Genomic DNA, 22,153 nt, shown 5'->3' on the forward strand with positions numbered 1-22,153 from the left:
TATTTGTTCTCCATTGTTCGAAATTTGCTGGCCATATCTGAAGGTTGACGGATAAGAGTTTGACGATTTGCTATTCTTATTAGATTATTATTATTTTGCGATACAAGTGGGTGTATATCTTTTGTTCTGGATAATATTGGCTTGAACCACTTATCGGTGTGCTATTTTAGGCACAAGATCGAATGGCGAGAGGTCAGAAGATATTTGTCGCAGGATATTGACATTAGCCGAGTGGGATGTGGGGCTGTTAGAAATGTTGATATCAGACGTAATTATGTAGAGTGGATTTGAAAATACACATCCTTCTTTTGTAACAGGTAAGCGTAAGGGGGGCATTATGGGATTTAATGGAGGGAGTGAGATTTAAGGGAAGGTACTTTTTGATAAGTACATCAAGCCGCTAGGATCAGACATTATTCATTCAGACCCGTCAGATTAGTAAATAAATTGATACCCATGGGTTACGCTCAAATTTTCCAGAACTTCGTCAGCGTCTGATTATTGCATACTTATTTTATTATCTGGCGCGCTTCATTAATTCCATGACACTGTTCTTAACAATTTCAAAAGTCTACAGACGCTTCCCTTACCGTAAAAAGAGGAAACATTATGGGATCTTTTTTTGTGCTACCAATTCTAATCGGGTATCCGCTAAGCAAATCCACATCATGGCTATTGTTATTAAGAAGAGAGTGTCGATCCGTCTCTTTCGTTGGAAGAGGCTATATAATCTATCAAATGGGTTCCATGTTTGCATATGTATTATAGTCCTTGGTATCCTACTGGTGACTCACAGGGAACAATATAATATTTGATACGATATTATGAAACACAGATGTGGAAATAAATATGATAAAAGTTCTACGATGCTTTGTTGATATAAAGTTCTTCGTAATACTTCTTATCTGGAAGGTGTTAGTGCTAGTAATTTCCACAACATTCGAAAACACATGATATGCCATAGCAAAAACGTGAACAATGAATAGGTATTCGTTATGAAACTAGAAAAACACGTACTTTCGTGACTATCATAAGATTTCGCTAACAGTAAAATCTTTAGAGATCGTCACAATGGATTTCCCATGATTGTCGTAACATCTGTATGAACTCGTTATATGGATGTACAATGGAAAATAAATATAACTCTAGACAATTTATTGCGTGCGGTCGGTTCATCATTTTATAGAAAACAATGTAAACATTGTATGATAACTAGGGGTTTTTAAATGAAATCGATAAAAAGGCTGGAGTTATATGTATGGATATAAAGTGGTATTTATATGTGATCTGAAATTCAGGAGTGAATGGTGTAAAATCCTATATTTGTTTAATTGGTTAATCCGATGCTTAGTACACCTTTCAGACAGCGGGCAGTCGGAGCTGTCATGTCAGGTTTAATGTAGCGCATTTACACTATGAATAGTTGGGCTGATTTTCTAATCCTTGGTTAAATTATTAGTTGAATATTTCGTGAATGTTTTAATTGTCCGTGTTTTGACAGATTACAGAAATTTTGTTAAATTTTACGTAATAATTTATCGAACGGGATAAGAGACCGAGAGTGAAAGCCGGCGCTGAAAATGTATTAATTATTAAGGATATCTTGTACTTATCTTATTTTCTTTCCTGAGTTCTCAAAATGCATTTTCGTAAACAAAAAATCGAACCGAAATGTTTAAGTAAGGTAATAAAGATTATCATATAAATAATATATCACGCATTAGCTCAGATTGTTCGTAGAAGCGTTCGTAAGAGATTTTTATGTTGTTACAACAAAATATCGTATAAGGATTACAAGTCCGATGAAGTACATTAATATAATTATTATTATTACATATAAGACAAATTAATTTCGCATGGCATAATTGTGTTTTTCACGTGAATGGCTTATATCAAATGATATAATTTTATAAACGGCAATGATCAGATTATCAATTAGGCATATCATATTAGAATTGGTTCGATTTGCGCACATGAATCAGATATGTACTCTATTTATCATACATTTTAATAACGCCCAGCTATTTTTGCGAGCGAAATATGCTGTCTCGCTTGCACCGAGAAATGGAATCAATACAATGATCTATTTAAAGCTTGAACTATGAACCCTTTGAGAGGGTCACAGTTCAACTTCGTAACGATGCCAGATGAGATGCATGTTAGATAGTTTTTAATATATGTAATGTGTATGTAAGGTTGGATACTTTATCTTACGTTCAAATAATCTTTGAATTAAGAGCAAATTGGTGCCGTTTAAGATGGCGGTTAAACTCGGCCGAAAGTTTATAAGAAAGCAGCGCGGTTGTTGATTTAAATCATTCATCATATTAATATTCAATGTGATCACTTAATAAACTTCGAGTTGAATAACGATCTATAAGATGATATAACAGAATATGAATTTATGTATTACTCTATGGTAACGTAGATATTTCAATTATATGTAATTGATAATTTCTATTTATGAATGCAATTATGAATTTTAATAATAAATCAATTTCAGAACACAATGTTCGAAAATACGCTCCTGCAGCGGATTTACTTTTTTATATTTGAAAGTCACTGTATACACAATGTAATTCAATCTTCAAACACTTAATTTTGTTATAATTGGGACAGACTCGGCCATGCTGTTGAGCTTTAGCCCCCGAACAGCACTGATTTTCAGTGTGCCCGCATTTAAATCAACATTTATGAGGATTTTTGTAAGCGGTCCTTGTTGTTGGCACTGGACACTCGTTGAACGTCATTCGTGGGGTGACGGGTCGCGGTCGGTCGTCTGTCAAAGTAAAGTAGGTTCAGTGATAAGATATTCTTATCAATGCGTTCATATTTACAGAGGATGCGTATCGATATAGACCGAGCGTTTTCTAGTCTTCCCTTCTGATAAACGTATGATATATATTTATTATAGTTAAGTGATTAAATTGTGATTGTTTTAGTTGTTCTAGAACATTAATCTCACCTTAATTTTTGTTCGGATATGAACAAATTGTAAAATTAGCATAATTAATGTATAAATCAATAATTACAAACTGTTATCTTCTCATAGTATTCTATCCTTCCGCAAATTACTGATCCCCATGAGGCCATCGGTAAACCAATTGCGGAGGTCTGTGTAAATATACATATTGTTATCAGCAAGGTTTAGGATGTGCCGTTATCGCCGGGACAAAGAAACGGTTCCTTTCTTTAGTGTGACAAGTAAATCTCTTCCGATATTCTTTGCACGTTCACTAACTTATTTTTCTTCTTCTTTTTATAGCGATAAATGTAGGTTACAAACAATCAATAACAATCGATAACAATCAAACTAAAAATCAATAATGTTTTATAATAAAGGAAGACAATAATTGCACAACAATCTATTCTAATTTCTAATAAATAAGGCGCAGCTAACGGATGTCTTCTTACCTAACTAGCCTAAAGTCACGTAATACAGGCAGTAGAACTTAACGAGGGAGTGCTTGACCATTTATTACGTAATAGATTATCGATTTGCTGACTCTCTGTTTGTGTGTGATTTTTGTAAATATACGCGCTACTCGTCTCTTTTCGACCGACAGCAATTTCAAGAATAAACTCAATCCTAATTTATACAATACTCAAAACCACGCTTTTTATTGAAATCCAAAATGCGTGATGCCGACATTTTAACAAATCGTGTTTGATGACAGATTGTAAATTTAAAACCCGAACTATTAAATGAACCAATCAGAGATCTCCAAAGCGACCACGTTAATTTACACAGTTAATTTTTGGAAATAAATTCAATCGTCAAGACGTCGAGCGTCAGCCATTGTGGCCCTTATCGGTGACCTTCTGCAGAACAATGGCATGTATCTACCGTGCATTGTGCGCACACGCAGCCTCGTATTATTTTTAGCCACAGGAAGGTTCGGCGGCGGTTTCCTCAACGTCTGCATAAAACATTGTTTTTATTTGAATTAATTTCTGTTGTGATAAATATTCAGGATTGGAACTTTGGTTGCCAGGGGGCGATTCCATTGATACATTGTTTTATTTTTGTTCTTATAGATCTAATTACAGATAAGCTAGATATGTTGATTTTATCATGCCCTTATCAAATATTGTTAATAAATGCTAAATGCTCATATATTTGGGCTACTTTTAATTTTATGTGGGTCAACTGGATATAAGGTTCGGTACTTGGTGAAAATATTCAGTTGAGAATCTATAGCTTTATAACATAACAATGGGAAGAAGGTTAATGGACTAGGTGACAGGTTTTTGATTATAAATAAATAAATAAAAAATAAATATGCTTGAGACGTTGGTTCAAGCTTAATCTAGATCTCTGATAACTCAATCACTCTGATAAATCATTTATGTTATGCAAATCCATACTAATATTATAAAGCTAAAGGGTTTGTTTGTTTGTTTGAACCCACTAATCTCAGGAACTACTGGTCCGATTTTAAAAATTCTTTCAATATTAGATAGCCTATTTTTGGGCCATTTATTGAGGAAGGCTATAGGTTATATATGTACGAAGCGAAACCGGGGCAGGCCGATATTATGTCTTATAAAGTCCAGAAAATAACATTTGAATAAATATATTATGATTTTACTACACCATGTATAATAGTGCCATTATATGAAATTGCATTGACGTTGAAGCCTATTACTTTAACATGCCTCTGTCTATTATTTTATGGCTGTGCACTTAACGCTCGCATGTGGGTACACAAGATTTAATTGTCTCTTCATGATATTGTCATAAATATAACAAATTGTCTGTTGCAACATTCACAAACACACTAGAGACAAAAACAAGTACCTTTATTGTTTGGATCTTTTAGAGTCGTCTATAAAAAGGGAGCTCAACGGACCGTCGTGTGAAGGAAGTTGCGTGGAATATATTTGGTTTATGTTTAAAAGCACGATGTAACCCATAATGGCACCTACGTGTGACTAACGTTGAAATAAATGAGTGGGTTTTTACTCATTTTCATATATGGTTGTTCTGGTATACCGTAGTCAAGAAAATCACGTTTTTGAACTCGTGGTATAAAACAGAGTCGCTTTCCTCCGTCTGTGTGTCTATGTTAAGAACTGTTAAATTACGCAATAGATTCTGATGGGGTTTAATTAGTAGAAGAGTCATTTAAGAGGAAGGTTTATATGTATAACAACATAAAAAGGGGGAAAGGGGGATTTACATCGAATTTAATGCGTGTGAGTCTTCACACGCAGGCAAAGGCTTTTTAATTGTAAATGCATATAGTACAATATGTAAAGTGTACCTTCCATAGCAAATAATTACACGAATTTCAAATCTTATAAAATAGATGAATCTATGTTATTGGATTGACTTCTATTACGTCGAAACTCTACCAGTGCCTTTATGTGTTTGTAATGTGTCCAGGCGCATGACCCGATTGTGATTTGAATGTAAGTGTGAAGTCCCGTGTCCCCTAGTGGGGTATGGGGCAGATGATGAACATCTGTTTCACTGATCGATTTTCTTTACGGACAAGTAGGTGATCAGCCTCCTGTGTCCTGCCAGACCGAGACATTTTTTTTTTGTGCGTCCCCACCGGGATTTGAACTCAGGACCCCTCGGTTCTACGCTCACGCCTTAACCAATACCAAGGAGACGGTCAAATTCCTTGATTTGAATGTAAGGGATACTATCAAAAAAATACAATACATTGATCGCTTAACGAGTGCAAAAGGATCAACACAAATTCCTCAATCGTACCATTATCTACCTGCTCTCACATCTCAATGCAGTCGGCACCGCTTATTCGGTCCTTACTCTGCGCACGAGTTGTTTGTGTCGGAGTGCGTTACCCTCATCTGGGAGGCTAATCTCAAACATGCCACGTCATGTGTTTACGTCTCATGTTTTCGTGATCACTCGATATGCGTATTTACTTTTTATTCGCGCGCAGTTAGCTCGAGGCCGTTGGGATTTGTATGCAGTAAAATTCGCGACGAGCGAGTCTTCCCGTAGAGATTTTGCTGCTTTTTCATGTTATAGCGGGCAACTGAGCTTTTGGGTCACCTGATGGTAAGCGATCACCACCGTCCATGAACATTTGAACATTCGCAGAGTTAGTGCGAATGTTCATGTAAGGAATAAGGAAAGGATGATTGGAAAGAAGGAATGGACTAGGAAGTGTGAGGAATAGGAAACCGGCCTCCGGTTTCCCCATTCGCCGTACAAAACACAATACCATGCTACTATTTCACGTCGGTTTTCTGCGGGGGTGCGGTACTTCCCCGGTGCGTGCTGGCCCAATTCGTGCCGTAGCGTGCTCGACTCCATCGATGAATATACTATTCCAGCCATACAGCCAGGTTTAGGATGTGATAGATAATTTGTTGGCAATTGAAGTTTGCCTTAAATTTCGCCCTTGCAAATTCGTTGGGTAAATTACATCCCAAGTATAAGTTTAGGTTTTAGTCCAGCATTAACTGACCCCATTCCGAATTACAACAAAGCCGGTTATTTGGCTGTAACATACACAGATTTGCGTAATATTTGTACAGATTAAACTGTAGATAAACATGATATCGTCGTGTTCTGGTGAAGTTTCAGCCGTTTCGAAGGCAATCAAATTCAGGGCGAACCGGTCTCTGCAGCTAAAGATTAAGAATATCAGTAATTTTCAAATATTACACACCTCATGTAGGTATATTGTTAAACATTTATTTTTCTTGTAATCTATTTTTGGCGTATTATGAATACGGGCGAACAGCTAGTATAAATATCGTTATTGACGAGGACAATATTCGGGCTTTTTTCTACATTCATATTGGGTCTCTGACCTAGACGTACGAAAGAAATTCATCTCGTCTCGAATTATGCAAATAGGAAATTTAAGAGCGTTTCTTGAACAAACTGTTCTTGTTTTTAAAAGATGGGCATGCATTATAATGATAACCTTGTGTGTAATAAAATATATATCGACAAAATGAAGCAAACATTGACTCATGCCGACGAAAGGTACAACGTATCGTTACCAATTGGACGCAAATCACATGCAAAATTCAAGGTTGGCTTGCCATTAATAAACGTAAACATAATAGTAAAGATAATTAACAGCTATTACACTCGCGTGACTTATAAATGTAAGATGCGATGTTAATGAAGGGCAAGTTTTATTTTATTTTCGCCGTTTAAAGTGGATCATATTATATTTTTATTTCTGTTTTTTATTGGACGTTTTTTTTTTAATTTTGCAAACAGGATGTTATATTTCTACATATCCTTAATGTGTACTTTCGTTTATATTAGTTTCGATTACTCGTAGTTATGTAAGACATATGTGTTTTGTTATATATTCTTCTATTATTTTATTACAAGACAAAGCTTTCAATAACGAAATAAAAAAATCAAATTAAAAATAATAATTCAAATTAAAGTGCGTTTCTGTTGCGTCTTGATTATTTTCCATTTACATTTAAGTAAAATTATTGTTGCCATTATTTTAAATGTGTAAAATACATTATTGTTGTATAACATGATAGTGATAAAGATAATATGATACTTTTAATGGACTACCAAATCTATACACATTAATAGAGATCTCATATATTTTTTCAGGTCCACAACGAGGAAGTAGTTGGCTTCGGGATATCGAGCAACGGCAAATTCATGATGTCCTGCTCCAGTAAAACGGACATGATCATATACGACCTGAAGGGCCAAATCCTCGAGCGGCTGGACACGTATCTCATGAACACGCACATGGCAAAAATATCGCCGTGCGGCCGCTTCGTCGTCGCCACCGGCTTCTCGCCGGACGTGAAAGTTATGGAGGTCTGCTTCTCGAAGAACGGCGACTTCAAGCAAGTGGTCAAAGCGTTCGAGCTGACCGGCCACAGCTCGGGGGTGTACGACGTCGCGTTCACGCCGGACACGTCGCACATTGCCACCGTTTCGAAGGACGGCACGTGGAAGCTTTACCACACGAGCAGTGAGTATTGTATTGTATTGTATGCATTAAGTGGGCTGCTAATTGCGCAGCTAAGTGCGCTCGTATTGCGCGGAACGTGATTGGAGCGCTTCATGTTCGTATTATGTTGTTGGGAAATTGTTGCATGGTTATAGGCGGTGGATTGTGATATGGGGTTCTTATGGGAACTTTATAGAGTAGGGATTGAACTGTCACGTGATGGTGGATAGTAATCGGCGGTAAATGTTAGAATTTCTGTTCATGATTCATTGTTTACGCGTTATAATAAGCGTTTTTAAGGGAATGGAATAAGGTTTTTAATTGCATGGGTTGATATTGCTGATTTAGTAAGCTATTGAGGTTGAAAATAGGTAATCCGATATATAATTAGATGTTACAAAGATAACCTTCAATGATACTAGTTATTGAAAGCACGTGTCTTTAATTATGAAGCATAGGAAATTGTATTGATTCGGACGCTTTATCTTTTATCAGTTCTAAAGAGTTAAAGTGCCTTCAATTGAATTGTAATGGTATTTAAAGATATGCCCTTTGATCCCTATGGACCTTTGATATATAAGGCTCTTGCAATAACAGAGAAGTAGACAGATAGATCCATAAACGTTTATTTCATGATAGAAGATACGAAACAGAAACAGAAGAAGAATAAACATATCAAGTGAATCCAATCTTAATTAAAATATAAAAAGGAATTTAAATTAAAGTAAGAATAATATCTTATGATAAAACTGTAATGTCACAAATGCGAATCTTTAAAAATATATCTGTTTGTTATTAAAAATGAAGTACCGCGAAGCAGTTGGACAAATTTGGATAAATTTTATATATATGAGATTTTTTGAAGGACTAGGTACTATGTTTCGCCTAAAAAACAAACCACGTGTATGAGATAGGGAATTATGGTAAGTATGATGGAAATTGGAAATATATCTCGATAATGTAAAGTGCAAGCAATCGAAGAAAGTAATATACTTTATATCGGTGGAGGCATGTAATAGAGGAAGAAACGATTGATAGGAAATCGACTCGATTATTGTGAGAGGAATTCTTCAATCTACAACTACTTTATGTATGTCGCCGTTACATTGTTAAAACCGAAAGATTATAATGTAACCGATTAAAAACATTTATCCGTAGCATATTTGCTCGCAATTTGACGCATTATGTTTCGATTCGAGATGCAATCTAACGGTGTTTATAATTTTACGATGACAAACTAGCGACTCGCCGCGGCTTCGCTCGATTTCAATTGTGCATGTTTGAATTTCCCTTTGAATCATTCTTGCGTTGCGGATTTTTATCAAATATAGAATTTTAGGAATAGGTATTTAAGGATAACTAATTATTATCATTAATGAATAATAAATAAGCAGTGTAATAGTTTTATTTTCATTATTTTCTCTTCTTATTATGACTTATTATATAATACAGAGAAATAGTAAATTTGACAAGATTTGCCGTTGAAATGAAGATAAAAATAAAAAATTGTTTTTACGTTGTACATTTAAAATATACGTAATATGTATTTGTGTTAGCGGTTAAAAGTTAAATCTTAATAAGCAACGTGTATCTTTATTGCGTCATGCTTATTAAAATAATTAAAAGGAAACAAAATAACAAAAATAATTATATAAGCTTTTTTTTAAGATCTAGGCTAATTGTCTAGTCGCGTATTTTTTAATAAAAATAATGATTTTATGATGTTTAATGCATTATCAACGTGATGATTGTTTCTTGTACTCCTCGAGAAGCATAGGGTCTTTCTTCCAGTATTGACGATTTTGGACGTTTGTGTTAGCTTCTTGCCCTGAGAGGCCGGTTTTGTTTAGCATTAGCGACATACAAATGGATGATATTATTATGTAATGGTACGTGTAATGTAGCTGTTAAATTGAATAAGCAAGTAAGCCCATAAGTAGGTGGTGAGAATAGACATTGTCACACAGATAATGTGAAAACTCGCAGTTGCAAAATGTTCGAGATTGCAGATGGAATATGCTAGAAAGTCTGCCTGCCTGGCGGTTGCCTGGTAGAGATGGCTTTTAGCCATAAGGCTAGGTTTACTAAGTTTTAAGTTGCTTTTGTTAAGTTTATCTCTGTTTTATATTTTGTAAGTGTGCTATAAATAATAAATAAATAAATAAGTCTCACAACATTTTTTAAAGTGAAATTTTACCTAGAATCGTTTTTTAAGAGTTATAATAAGATTGACAATAAAACATTGCATTAAATGCCTATTTGTTGAAGAGGCAGCCGACGTTAACTTTCGCAGATATTTATTTATTTGTTTATTTATTTATTTATTTATTTATTTATTTATTTATTTAATTATTTATTTATTTATTTATTTCAATGAAGCGGAAATATACCGAGAGTATCTCACGGCAGGCTATCACAATTTTTCCTATCATGATTAATTATTTATACACGCGTGTTTATTATATAATTAGTGTAATTTATATAAAGTGCATAAGGCAGATAGTGATTATATATTAAAGGTAATGTTGCTGGGTACTGCTTGCGTCACATTACGTCATTACTTGGGTTAGAACCTAACCTGTTTCGTGTGGGTGTGGCATACATGTGCAGCTTGATTTGAACTGACTTAGGAAAAATTGGGACTCGTATAAATATAATGTAGGTATTAACAAATCATAATACATAGCTGATTTTGTGTGGTCATTTATATTAGGAACTGGTTCGATTTGGAAATTATTTCAGTATTTGATAGAACCTTTAAGGAGGAAGAGGGTGAAATCGCGGGGTACAGTATAGTTCGAGTAGTAGTTGATTTGTCGTTATTTTTGTTCTATTGAAAGTCTGTGAAAGAGAATTTTTAGTTGTTAGCTTTGTTGTTAGTTAAAATGAAGCAACATGATATTAATTTATCGCCTATTTAAAAAGCATGTTCTTATTAAATTACTCTTCACACTAATATTGTAAATGTGAAAGTTAGTTTGTTTGAATGTTTGTCCGTCAATCACGCTGAAACTTCAGAACGGCTGTTGATAAAATTTGGTAAACAAACAAGGTATGAGCTGACTTGCGTGATAGGATACTTTTTATCCTGAGCAAACGCTCGCTTGGGATAAAACAGGAATCTTGATATCCGGGCGGAACCGGGACGAGCGTCTAGTATATTATATACTAGCATTTGCCCGCGGCTTCGCATGCGTTAATTCGGAGTAGTAATAGATGTTATTATACATATAAACCTTCCTCTTGAATCACTATCTATTAACAAAAACCCATGAACATCCGTTGCGCATTTTTAAAGATTTAAGCATACATAGGGACAGAGAAAGCGACTTTGTTTTATGCTATGTAGTGACTTTTTGACTTTTGACTTTTAGGTTTTATTTATTTTGATGCAAATAAACAAACAAGACCACTTATACTGTATACATTATACATAAATGCTGAGGAGGCAGGTTGTGATTGTAAATACTATGTTCTAACATTCAACTTTCCCACGGATTCGCATTTTAATTTATATAAAGCTGTGTACACTATTAAATGTTGGTGTGGACTGTTAGCTATATAAATATACAACATTAAAAGCATCGATAAAGTTATATTTATTAATCAATATAGCAAGATAAAAGACACTTGATAAAGTCCGTGATTAGAAAATCATGAAAAGAATAAATAGCAATAAATAAATTTTAAATTATTTAACTTTATCTATTTAAATCCGGCCGTGCCTTCGTTTGCGTAGTCATAGAAAATTCAATATGATGTGTCGCTGGGGTAAAAAGTTATCTCTAGTCTTTCAGCTATGTGTATATACCCAGACACAAAAATAACCTGAAAGAAAAACAAACAAACAAACATTCGCATTTATATTAAATACAATAAGCGAAATCCCTAAATTCGATTAAGTTAGAAATTTTATAAATTTCCTACCTACAACAATTTGTATACAAAAGGTTTGAAAAACTTTCTAGCAGATATCATTATATCTAAATGACATTTCGCAAAAATCTACCTAGTTTTTTTCAGCGCTTAGTTTCTTTGCCGTATGATCTGTGTGTTATAAAGTAAATATAAACCAAAAGCTTTAACTCTAATATTTACTTATTTTTTAACTATCAGCGTCAAACCGGTTAGAAATTCAAATGCTGGTAACCTATGTCCTTGACCTACCGCAAATAATTGATAATGACTATACCGCTATTAATTTATTAGTGCTATATTTGATTAGCATTTCGCCCGCGGCTTCGCATGCGTATCAGAGCAAAAAATTTACAGTCCAAGGTTTTCCCTGCATAATTTCTCAGTCCCCGAAGTATTTCCAGGATAAAAGCTATCATATGCCCTTTTACGGGTCTTATACTTTCTATATATGTATGTGAAGAAGAGAATACGAGAGGTCACGTGTTCAGTATATAATATACGAGTATGTAAGCGGTGTAGTCGCGCAATATGCACGCAGCGCGGCCAGCTCGAGCGTGCGCAATGGGACGCATAACATCCTTGTCGGGCGTCCTTGAATCCGCGTCTGTTCTATGGAAATCAGCCGGATCTATGCGGATCCGCGCATAAAATTCTAGATATGTTATTCACTGTTGCATCAGTTAACTGAGATACTCATTGGTTTCTGTTAAATACATAAGTGGGGAACGAGTAAAACGCTTGCCACGATTCGCGCTGCTATATTTGCATAAACGAACATAGGCGCGGACCCATATACAACAGTTTCCACCCAGCCAAAAACTTTAATTCAGTAAGAATCAATTGACTTGTATTTTAACAATTGCTTGCAATTGGCTGGAAGTTGATTTCTTTTTTGTATTTTCTTTGTTTTTAAAATGTGTAATAAATTTTAATGATTGATTAGTGTATATTAAACTCGCTGTTAGTCTCGGCTTCGCACGTGGTGTTTACATATACAACTAATAACACTCAGGGTTTCGTACAAATTCAAGGGTGCAAGAGTTTTTGAAATCGGTCCAATAGTTTCTGAGACTACCCCCTACAACATCACAAACTAGTATAAATTGTTAGTCAAAATTAGTATAGATAATATGAAGATACCATTAATGAATTATTAAACCAGCTTTTCGCTCGCGTTATGGAAGATAAATAGGCGTACCCGGAGCTTTTCCGACGTTGCTCTCGTTCCCGTGGAATTTCCAGGATAAAGAACATAAAATAAAAACTATCGACTATCCTTTCTCGGGTCATAACTGTATCTCTACCAAATGTCAACAAAAGTGGTTCAGCCGTTCTTGAGTTATAAGTAGTGTAACTAAGTCGTGATTTTTTTCTTTTATATATATAGATGTATGTCTAATGAGCATTTTTAAGGCAAACACTTTTTACGATTTGTGTAACAAAGAAGGAATTGTTGTAACGTGTTGGACCTTTACTTTGTAGTTTTCCAGTGATTGCGGTACAAAATTACCGTCCTCTACAGGATATTATACCAATTGATACTCTTCTATAAATATAAGTCACTTTTAAGTGCAACACATTGTGGAATTTGCAATAACTTGTAATGCATTACTAAACCGAAAACCCAAATGAAGCATCGGATTTTACTTGTTTTGAGAAAGATTTAATTCAGTTTCAAGCTCACTAATATACATTCATACATGAGGTAATTTGTACAAAGAAAGAATAAAATAAAAATTCGTACTTTATCTGCACCATTTATATGGGTAACCTTGACGTTTAAATCAATAGACAATGAGTTAATATTGATCGGCATGTTTTGTTTAATTATTTGTCTTATAGGAAATTAGAAAGAATAGAACAAAATTTGATCACGAGGCGGGATTCAAACCCGCGTTTTTTGCCAAACCGTAGCAACGCCTAGCCTCTCGGCCACCCGTGATCAAGCACAGTTTCGAATTTCTTCTACTCTTTCGGTTTCATGTGCCTAAGGGACACCCCACGCCATCTATTGAGATGATTAAGAACCATCACAACCAATACGAAACATTATTTCAATGATTATAATATTGTATCGATGGAATTTGCGGCCTTTCTTAAATTTTAATTTTTAGTTTTATAGGGTTCCTTAGGAACGTTTTCTTTTTGTTTATCCAGATGCAACTAGCGTCTGGCTAATGAAGAATAGAGCTAACAGCTATAATATAAATATCACAGCCAACGAGTTCAATCAGTCTTTCAATTAAGAGCCTAGCTTGCAAATACCTATAAAATTTGGTGTAGGTTCTAGTGCCGCGGGCACCTATTGCTCTCCTTATTGGTATCTACACGATACACGTTTGATATTTTAAGACCAATTTTCCCAAAACTTTCAGTAAACTACACCCGCGGCGAGTCCCCGCACGTGCTGGAGACGGGGATATACCCACCGGCGGCGACTCCCCGCATCGCGCTCGCGCCCAACGCGGAGGTGCTCGCAGTCGCGTGCGACACCACCGTGTACTTCTACGACACGTACACGGGGAAACTGTACGACAGGGTCGAGAATCTGTATAATAGTGAGTATATGCCTAAATCGTATATATATTGGGTTTATTAAAAAGAGGGGTAGTTCGATGCTAGTTTAGTAACATGCTCATTTCTTTTTACCTATATGAGTTTGTTTGGATGTTTTTCAATGTTTTATCAGCCGACTTAAAAACAGGAGGTGGTTCTCAATTTGACTGCTTTTTTGGGTGAGTCACCTGAGAAGAATTTTGAAATCGATCCAATACATGTGGAGATTGGCGCGTTCAAGCAAACAAACTTCCACTTTGTATTGTTATCAGTATAGATAAAGAATTTGTAGTGTCTTCGGTTTTGCTACAATGAGTCCACCTTCGAAGAGCCAAAATTGCACAAATAATAAAATTAAAAACCTCAAACAATAATAATAACCAATGTCGAACATTAAACATGTATGAAGTCTTGCCATTGTAAATGTGTTTGGAATCGATTCAAATGTTGTCATTGTTCGAACACAGTTCCCGGTTCACGCTCGTGACCTGAATTTGTCAATTGCATCGGACCTTCGGTGGGCTAACTCGATATCTATTAACATTATTCCAATATTGTTAATGTTATCACCAGCAGGTGTCTTAAAGGTTACTGATTCTTCCTTACGGATTATTCTGCAACTATGATGACAACAATAAATGTACTTTTAGTACTTTCACTGTCCTATATCATGCATTCCGAGTTGTAGGAGGAGTTTCGACTAGTGTTACCGCAACACGGGGATTATCGTGATTTCGAACGTTTGATTTGACTCTTTGAATTTGAAGTGTTTGATCTTTCACTATGTTAAACGCACGCGGGTCTTAGTTCGCATATGCTGTAGTATGTTCATTAAATGATTTGCTCTAGAATTAGACTGATCAGTTCTTCGATTTTTAGCAAAGGAATTAAGAAGCTTCGTTTACAACTCGCAAGTTGTGACATTTTTTTAAATAAGTTATAGCTTTTTCTGAGTACGTAGCGTATTCTGGTATCGAGGTTATCTGCTGGTAAATTATTAAGCGCGGGTCGATACATCGATCCGATTGAAACAGGGTCACCCAACGGTCCACTTATGTTCTAGGCACAAGTTAATAAATAATTGTAGTCTACTTCTAAGGAAATGTATAAAATTTATTAGCAGCAGTATCTTATCTGCTGATTAATTTCTAATTTTATTGTGTTGGATGTTATCAGATTTCTCTTTTTGTATCAGTGTGTCAAGAATATAATATATTATTATATGGATTTGACGATAGCTTAATCTTTTGATATAATTGTAAACTGTTATGCGAAATAATGTCATATATAAACGTAAAGTTCTATTTTATCCAAATATTCAAATATATTTAATATGCAATTTTATATCTATAAATACATAATTTTTTGCATATTTTAAAAGAGTTAATACTTAAGGCAAAATGACCAATATTTTTTCATTTCTTAACAACTTTTTTAGGAATAAGTTTTATAATAATGCCACCGTAATACTATAACCCACACTTTGTAAAAATATAACATCCGTACAAAATATTTCAGGTCCAATAAACTTCATAAGTTTCGACGCGTCAGGTAAGTACCTATTCGTATGCGGCGAACGCATAGTGCGCGTCCTGCATAACGTGTGCGGCTACTTCACTACCATAGCCACCTGTACGAGGCTGCTGGGAGCCAAACAGACATCTGCTACGGTTGAGAGGTTGAATAAGACCATACAGGAGTGCAGGGCAACGCTGGCTAAGTTTAATAAATTGTAAAATATCTTTTAACTGAGTAAAGATGAGATGGTGTTACTTTTAAGTTGGAACTATTTAAAAAATTAAGTAGTAAGTTCCATAATGTATGTTTTGAGTTGGATAACGTTCAGTTTAATTAATTTGGTCGCAATTAAATATAATGCGTCTAAATTAAAAGGGCTCATATTTGATATGAAAAGTTTAAAATTATTTACGTTTTTTTTTAAAGTCATTTAAAGTTAGTGTATGCCGTTTGCATTTATAAATCCCGAATTAATTAGATGATTCAAGTGGATAAAGACAAATTATATTGGAGTATTTATTGATAAAATGTATTTACTATTTAGTGTTTTTGTGGCTGAAAATGTGTGTCAATTTGCCAAACATATTGTTAAACGGAAGTCCTTCTCAATGTCTGTAGTATTTCTCAATGATATGGACAGAATCGTATTTAATAAGTTCAGGTAACACATAAAAAGGGATGCATTTTCACACTTTCGATTAACAACATGTCGCTCGTGTGTAAAAAGTTAAAATAAGCATTTGTTATCATTAGATTCGTATAACTTGCATTTATTATGATTAAATATACAAAATACAGTAGGCGCTATTATGTCAAACTTTACAAATTTTACAACTAAAAGTGTATTTTTGATGATTTCCTAGTGATAGAACTGTATATTTACTATAAATTTAGTTGTGTTATAAGAACTATTATGTATAAAAAGGATATACAAGTTTACTTCCGTATACTTAAAGATCTGAGATAAAATGAAAATGGGACCTAAATTTAAAATGCGGTACATTTAAAATATACATACATTTGAATTTTACATCCCGTACCACTCATGTGAAAGTCTGAACTTGTTTGTTTTGTTAATTTAGAAAAAAAGGAAAAACAACGTATTTAAATTAGTAAAATCATTACCACTGATTAAATGTACAAGCTTTCATGTGTTATGAAACATAGGAATTTCTATACTAAAATACTGTTTAATTTCGAATGTTTAAATATTAATTTTTTTAGTTTACGACACTATATGAATAGTTCCTATGGTACTTCAATGTAAGCTCTGATTACAATTCTACTTTTACTTGGAACTGAATTTATGCTATTTTCTATACGGTTAGATGTTATTATTTTTAATAACGATATTTCCGAAAATTTAAAAGAATAATTATTAAGTGATAAGATTGTATGAACGTCGATCTCCTGATTACTTATAATAAAAAGTGAGAAGTATATTTTGTTTTTTGTTTATTTATTGAAGATTTAAACTTGAAACTTTTAGGGTAGTGAGTAAATAAAACAAGCTCGCGTAAAATTGAACTTTATTGTATTTTGCATAGTGACAATCAACATTACTGAGATACTCTGTGATTAAGTACAGTTTCACAGCTCTGATAAACATTAAATACACTTTAACTATACAATACATGTATCCATGGGCTTTCAGTCAATTCCATCGCTTTGTCAATGCAAAAATATTCTCGTGCCAAAATACAATCTCTTGTGTGGACGAAGTACGAATCTGCCACTTCTGAATGTATTTCTCTCTTATTAATTATATATAACAATATCTAATTGATTGATTCGATCACAAATATATTTGTACCGATCGCTTGCACCGTTCCAATGCGCTACGCTGTACTTTCAGTAAATTCTCCCGTGTTTGTGGCTTATTTAAATGCGCGTAAATCCTAAAGGCAGTGTCGATGATTTGTGACGATTAAAACAGTGGTAAATAATTATTAAAACTATGGGAAAACGACAACAGACAACACAGAACATTAATAATAGCGGAATAACAATCGGTGATACACAACTGTAAGGTAACTACGATAGAAGACTATGCTAAGAGGTGCCTCAAACTAATTGCTCCCCAAACACTCATTGAAACAGTTTCATATTTTGGGGTCTAACTTCAGATCTATCTTTACGAGGAAAATAACATACCATCTTGTAACCACAAGTCGAGTTAGTGTTTGTTTGTACTATACAATAATTCGTATTTTTTATTTGAAATAAAGGTATACCTGCTACTCTTTAGGAATGATAGAAATGTGACAGAAGTATTAAGGCGCATTATCAAATTTTATTATATTTATACTCAAGCGCAATATTTCTGTCATATATTTTAAACATGAATTTACGATGGTTTCTCTTGAAGTTTACTTCCTTAGTTGGACTGATTATATATAATTTAGTTAAACGGTGATGCGTTCAACGTTTCGCAAAGGTGAATAAATTTTTAGTACTTACATCTTGATCAATATTCAACATGATTCTCTTGCGATTACTTATAAATAAATAATTTTTACATTTTACAAGTCTTATTTTAATATCCATATCATGATAAAAATGTCTTACGAAGCCGGGTGAAACAAAGCACTCACTGGTAAGATGTTTCACATTTGTTTGTTGAACAAGCAGATACTGAGAAAAATTTACAATTATTTACAATCAAAAATGTACATTGAAATGTAACACATGATTTTCATACGATGTATGTTGTTTGATATGGTCGCGCATAATTATAAATATCTTAAATTTATTTGCGAAAGGCATTCCACTGTACACTTTTGTACGAAAATCTTTATAATAAAATGCTTTTTGGTAATTGGTAGTAATTTCGAAAATATATTGGTAAAAGATGAGAAAACTACGGCTTTCCATTTCTCACTGACTTCGTAAGACCGCGATAGCAAAATATAAACGACTATATATAACAATTTACACAGAGATAATTCAATTGTTCTATTGGAGTGTCGAGTATACTTTTTTAAAGGTCCATAAAACATATTTCAGTTGTCTTCGTTCAAGATAATTCGTATTATCCCAATGCTAGGGTATTTTGGAAAATTGATAAATTTTCTCCCATCTATAACATCATTCAATAAATGGACATTGATATTTGTAGCGTGGAATTTCGAATAGTTATAATAGAATGGAACATGGTTTATGTATGGATCGGTTGGTGCTGAGTGCTTATTGCTTTCTTTTGTATATTTCCATTCTTACTTATTAACATTTAAATTAGATTGAAATATTTGCCGTTAACAAAAGAGCCATTTTGGAATAACTCACGGTATTTCTTTAATACATAAAAAAGGTAATGATACGGTGATTTGCATATGCGATATATATTTATCTAGACGAATTGGAAATCTATACATGTGATATGACATTAGATATTGAAAATTTATCAGTATATGGTCATTTCTTATGCATGGATTCTACGGATACCCACAAATGTTGAAAAATTTTCTCCATTTTTAATACTAAAAATACACGAAGCATATATATAAAGCACTTTTGTATTCGGTAATGGCACGTTCACACAAAATGATTTTCAAGAAGAATTCGATGATATTTTTTGAAAAATAATTAAATTCAAAATGGCCACTAATTTATCACTAATACATTTAAGCGATATCTTGAAGATATGTTAGAACAAGATTGTTAATGATATAAACTGCTCAAAATAAAAGTTGAGCAGAGATTTTCTTTCCATAAATGATTAGTTGAATAGAAAAACTACAATACATAAGAGATTGTTAATTTTTGATTAGATTTGATCATAGAAAATTCATCTCCCAAGTTTTATGTAAGTATTTAATAAAAATGATCAATAATTTACATAAAAAGGCCAGAATTATTAAAACATTCGATTAAGTGTCGTTATAAATTTGAAAATCATAAAAAAACTGTATATTTAGCTATTGCAACTTAATCTATTTAAATTAGACACCATTCATATTGTCACGTATATCAGATCTTTCCTCGGCTCGTTCGAACCAAATTTTTTATTAGTTTTTATAGGCGTACGTGTGTATACACGTAAGTACATTTAAACCTTATTCCACATGAGTTAAGTCTCAAAATTGCCAGACAACAAATTCTGTTGTACAGCGGCAAATTTCCAGTATTTTTTTACATTGACCTCCCTTTTCTAGCACTCTCTTATGACAACTTCCAAATGAATTGTGTTAATTATTGTTGTTTATCTTTTTTATTGTGAATAATGGCGATTCATTAACAAGTTATTATAAGATCGGTGTCGAGCAAGTATATATTACTCCATGAGGTCGCAATAAAAAAAATTGGTGTTATTTTAAGTCAATCGAAAAAAGTACGCATTTATTTTTATAAGATTCTCGATTAAATCAGACTATATAAAAGTGGTGCAGTGTTTTAATAAAATTATGAAAATTTACTTTCCTTCACATCCATTTTACACAATTTCAAGGACAGACTAGTTTAAAACACATAACCCGAAACCAAACACGTCACGTAAAAAGAAAAAAAAAACAAAAAAAAAAATCAGTCGAAAAAACTAACTACACATAAAATTGAGAACTTACATAAACTTAATTGCGAAATAAATACTGTAAGTACTATATCTACTTCCGTGTGAACGCGAATGAGACAATTTTTATAAAGAAAAATAATTAAAAATTGTACATTTTTTTATAATTATCAAGTATCGTAGGAAATTCGCTCATAACTCTAATAGCGAAGGCTTGACTCGATGAGAATGCCAAAAGCGACAAGTCTGGTTATGCGCTACGACTCTCAACAAGCTGACTTGTTTTCGAATATACGTATCGATTTATTCGAGTACAATGTCAAGTGCTGCACTCAAAATGATGCGACTTTGTATCTCATTCCCGTTCGCACGCGACGGGTGGCGCGGCCACGTCTTTGGTAGCGCTCGCGAGATTATGGCCAACATTCGATTCCCGGTTATATTCGACTAGCATGAAATTCGTTCACCATTCACCTTCCCGGCTCTGTCATTCGTTCGCGGCCATCTGAAAACAATGTTCGAATCTCTTCAGTTCAGTCTATATAGTTTATGGGCTTGTGTGACGGCTTGCTTTTATGTCATAGCGGACAACCCAGCTGCTGGATCGCCTGATGGTAAGCGCAACCATCACCCATGAATATATGGATGGTCTGCATCAACCTTACTTACCTTTACAAATGGATTGCCGTCTATAAATTAAGGCTTAAGAAAGAATCGACGAGAGGAATAATGGAGTGTAATGGGAAGGGTAAGGAAAAGGATATGGGCCTTCAACCAATAATACTCACCATTCACCAATATGTGTGCAGCCGCAGACAATCTCCCGCTAGATCAGCCAATAGCGCCTTCTTATTGGGCAACAGCGTCAATCCGGCCACCCTGCGGGGCCTCTTGTCGGCGAGCTCGCAAGCCGCCACGATACCGGAGCCCTGGGGCTCCAGGACCACGAGAGCTGGTTTCCCTTTGATGGACCGAGCGCAGACTATGTACAGGCCTTCGGGAGTGTGCTCTAGGGCTATGCCTCCATACCCTCCGCGACCTGGAATTGACAGGATAATTTTGTGAAGACAAGATTTGTTTTGGGTTTGCGGAGTGTTTTTCCAACTATTATTTTTATTTTATTGAGCAATGCTTTATGAGTTATCATGGTATTTATTGTGTTTATTCTGTAAATGTGTTTGTAATTTTTTGAGGAATAAAATATGGATTGAAGGAATTTGTCATCATTTAAAATAACGGATCTGATGAATCTAAGTTACTATTATTAAAAGAAAGAAGATGGGAAGAAGAAGAGAGGCTTAGCTAGATGGTTTTTGCTCGTTTATTAGATCAAATTGACCCTAAACGGATGAATGCTCATATAAAGTTTAAATAGGACTACATACCTTTAGGTACTGGCGCGAGGATAGTTTGCAGGTTCCCTTCAGAATCATAGATTCTAACGGCTACATCTGCTATAATGATCAAGTCTTCGGTTAGAGCCAGACCACCAACAAGACCTAGTGTCCCATTGCCAACCTGGAATCGATTGGGATTTCTTTAGTTAGAAATCAAAACGGGGTCCTTTTTAATACTGGTTTGATCGTAAAGAGATATTTGCGGATTGATGTCAGTTTAAAACAAATCACAACCACAAAGATTAATCACAAATTGAGGGTATTTGGGACGAACATTGTATAACCAACTTGTGAAGTGACATCTATATCATAATATCATAATCAGAATA

The 22,153-nt window shown here is 34.3% G+C and overlaps 2 protein-coding genes across 3 annotated transcripts in view; one reads left to right on the forward strand and one right to left on the reverse strand.

The window, feature by feature from the left end:
• LOC119830774 (transducin beta-like protein 2) overlaps positions 1-17,360 on the forward strand; it is a 115,397-nt gene extending 98,037 nt beyond the window's left edge. Inside the window, exons 4-6 of the mRNA XM_038353911.1 lie at positions 7,577-7,949; positions 14,222-14,404; positions 15,921-17,360. Of these exons, the coding sequence (XP_038209839.1) occupies positions 7,577-7,949; positions 14,222-14,404; positions 15,921-16,138 (774 nt within the window). The 3' untranslated portion in view covers positions 16,139-17,360. The remainder of the gene's footprint in view (positions 1-7,576; positions 7,950-14,221; positions 14,405-15,920) is intronic.
• Positions 17,361-17,436: 76 nt separating this feature from the next.
• The window catches only part of LOC119830772 (tripartite motif-containing protein 2-like), a 15,462-nt gene continuing 10,745 nt past the window's right edge, over positions 17,437-22,153 (reverse strand). For both annotated transcript variants that reach the window (XM_038353906.1, XM_038353907.1), the window contains exons 10-12: positions 21,813-21,945; positions 21,216-21,466; positions 17,437-20,932 (exon numbers count right to left, since the gene is read on the reverse strand). In XM_038353906.1, the coding sequence (XP_038209834.1) occupies positions 21,219-21,466; positions 21,813-21,945 (381 nt within the window). In that variant the 3' untranslated portion in view covers positions 17,437-20,932; positions 21,216-21,218. The remainder of the gene's footprint in view (positions 20,933-21,215; positions 21,467-21,812; positions 21,946-22,153) is intronic.

The sequence above is a fragment of the Zerene cesonia genome, chromosome 12 (genome assembly GCF_012273895.1).
Source record: "Zerene cesonia ecotype Mississippi chromosome 12, Zerene_cesonia_1.1, whole genome shotgun sequence".
NCBI classification, from domain to species: Eukaryota; Metazoa; Arthropoda; class Insecta; order Lepidoptera; family Pieridae; genus Zerene; species Zerene cesonia.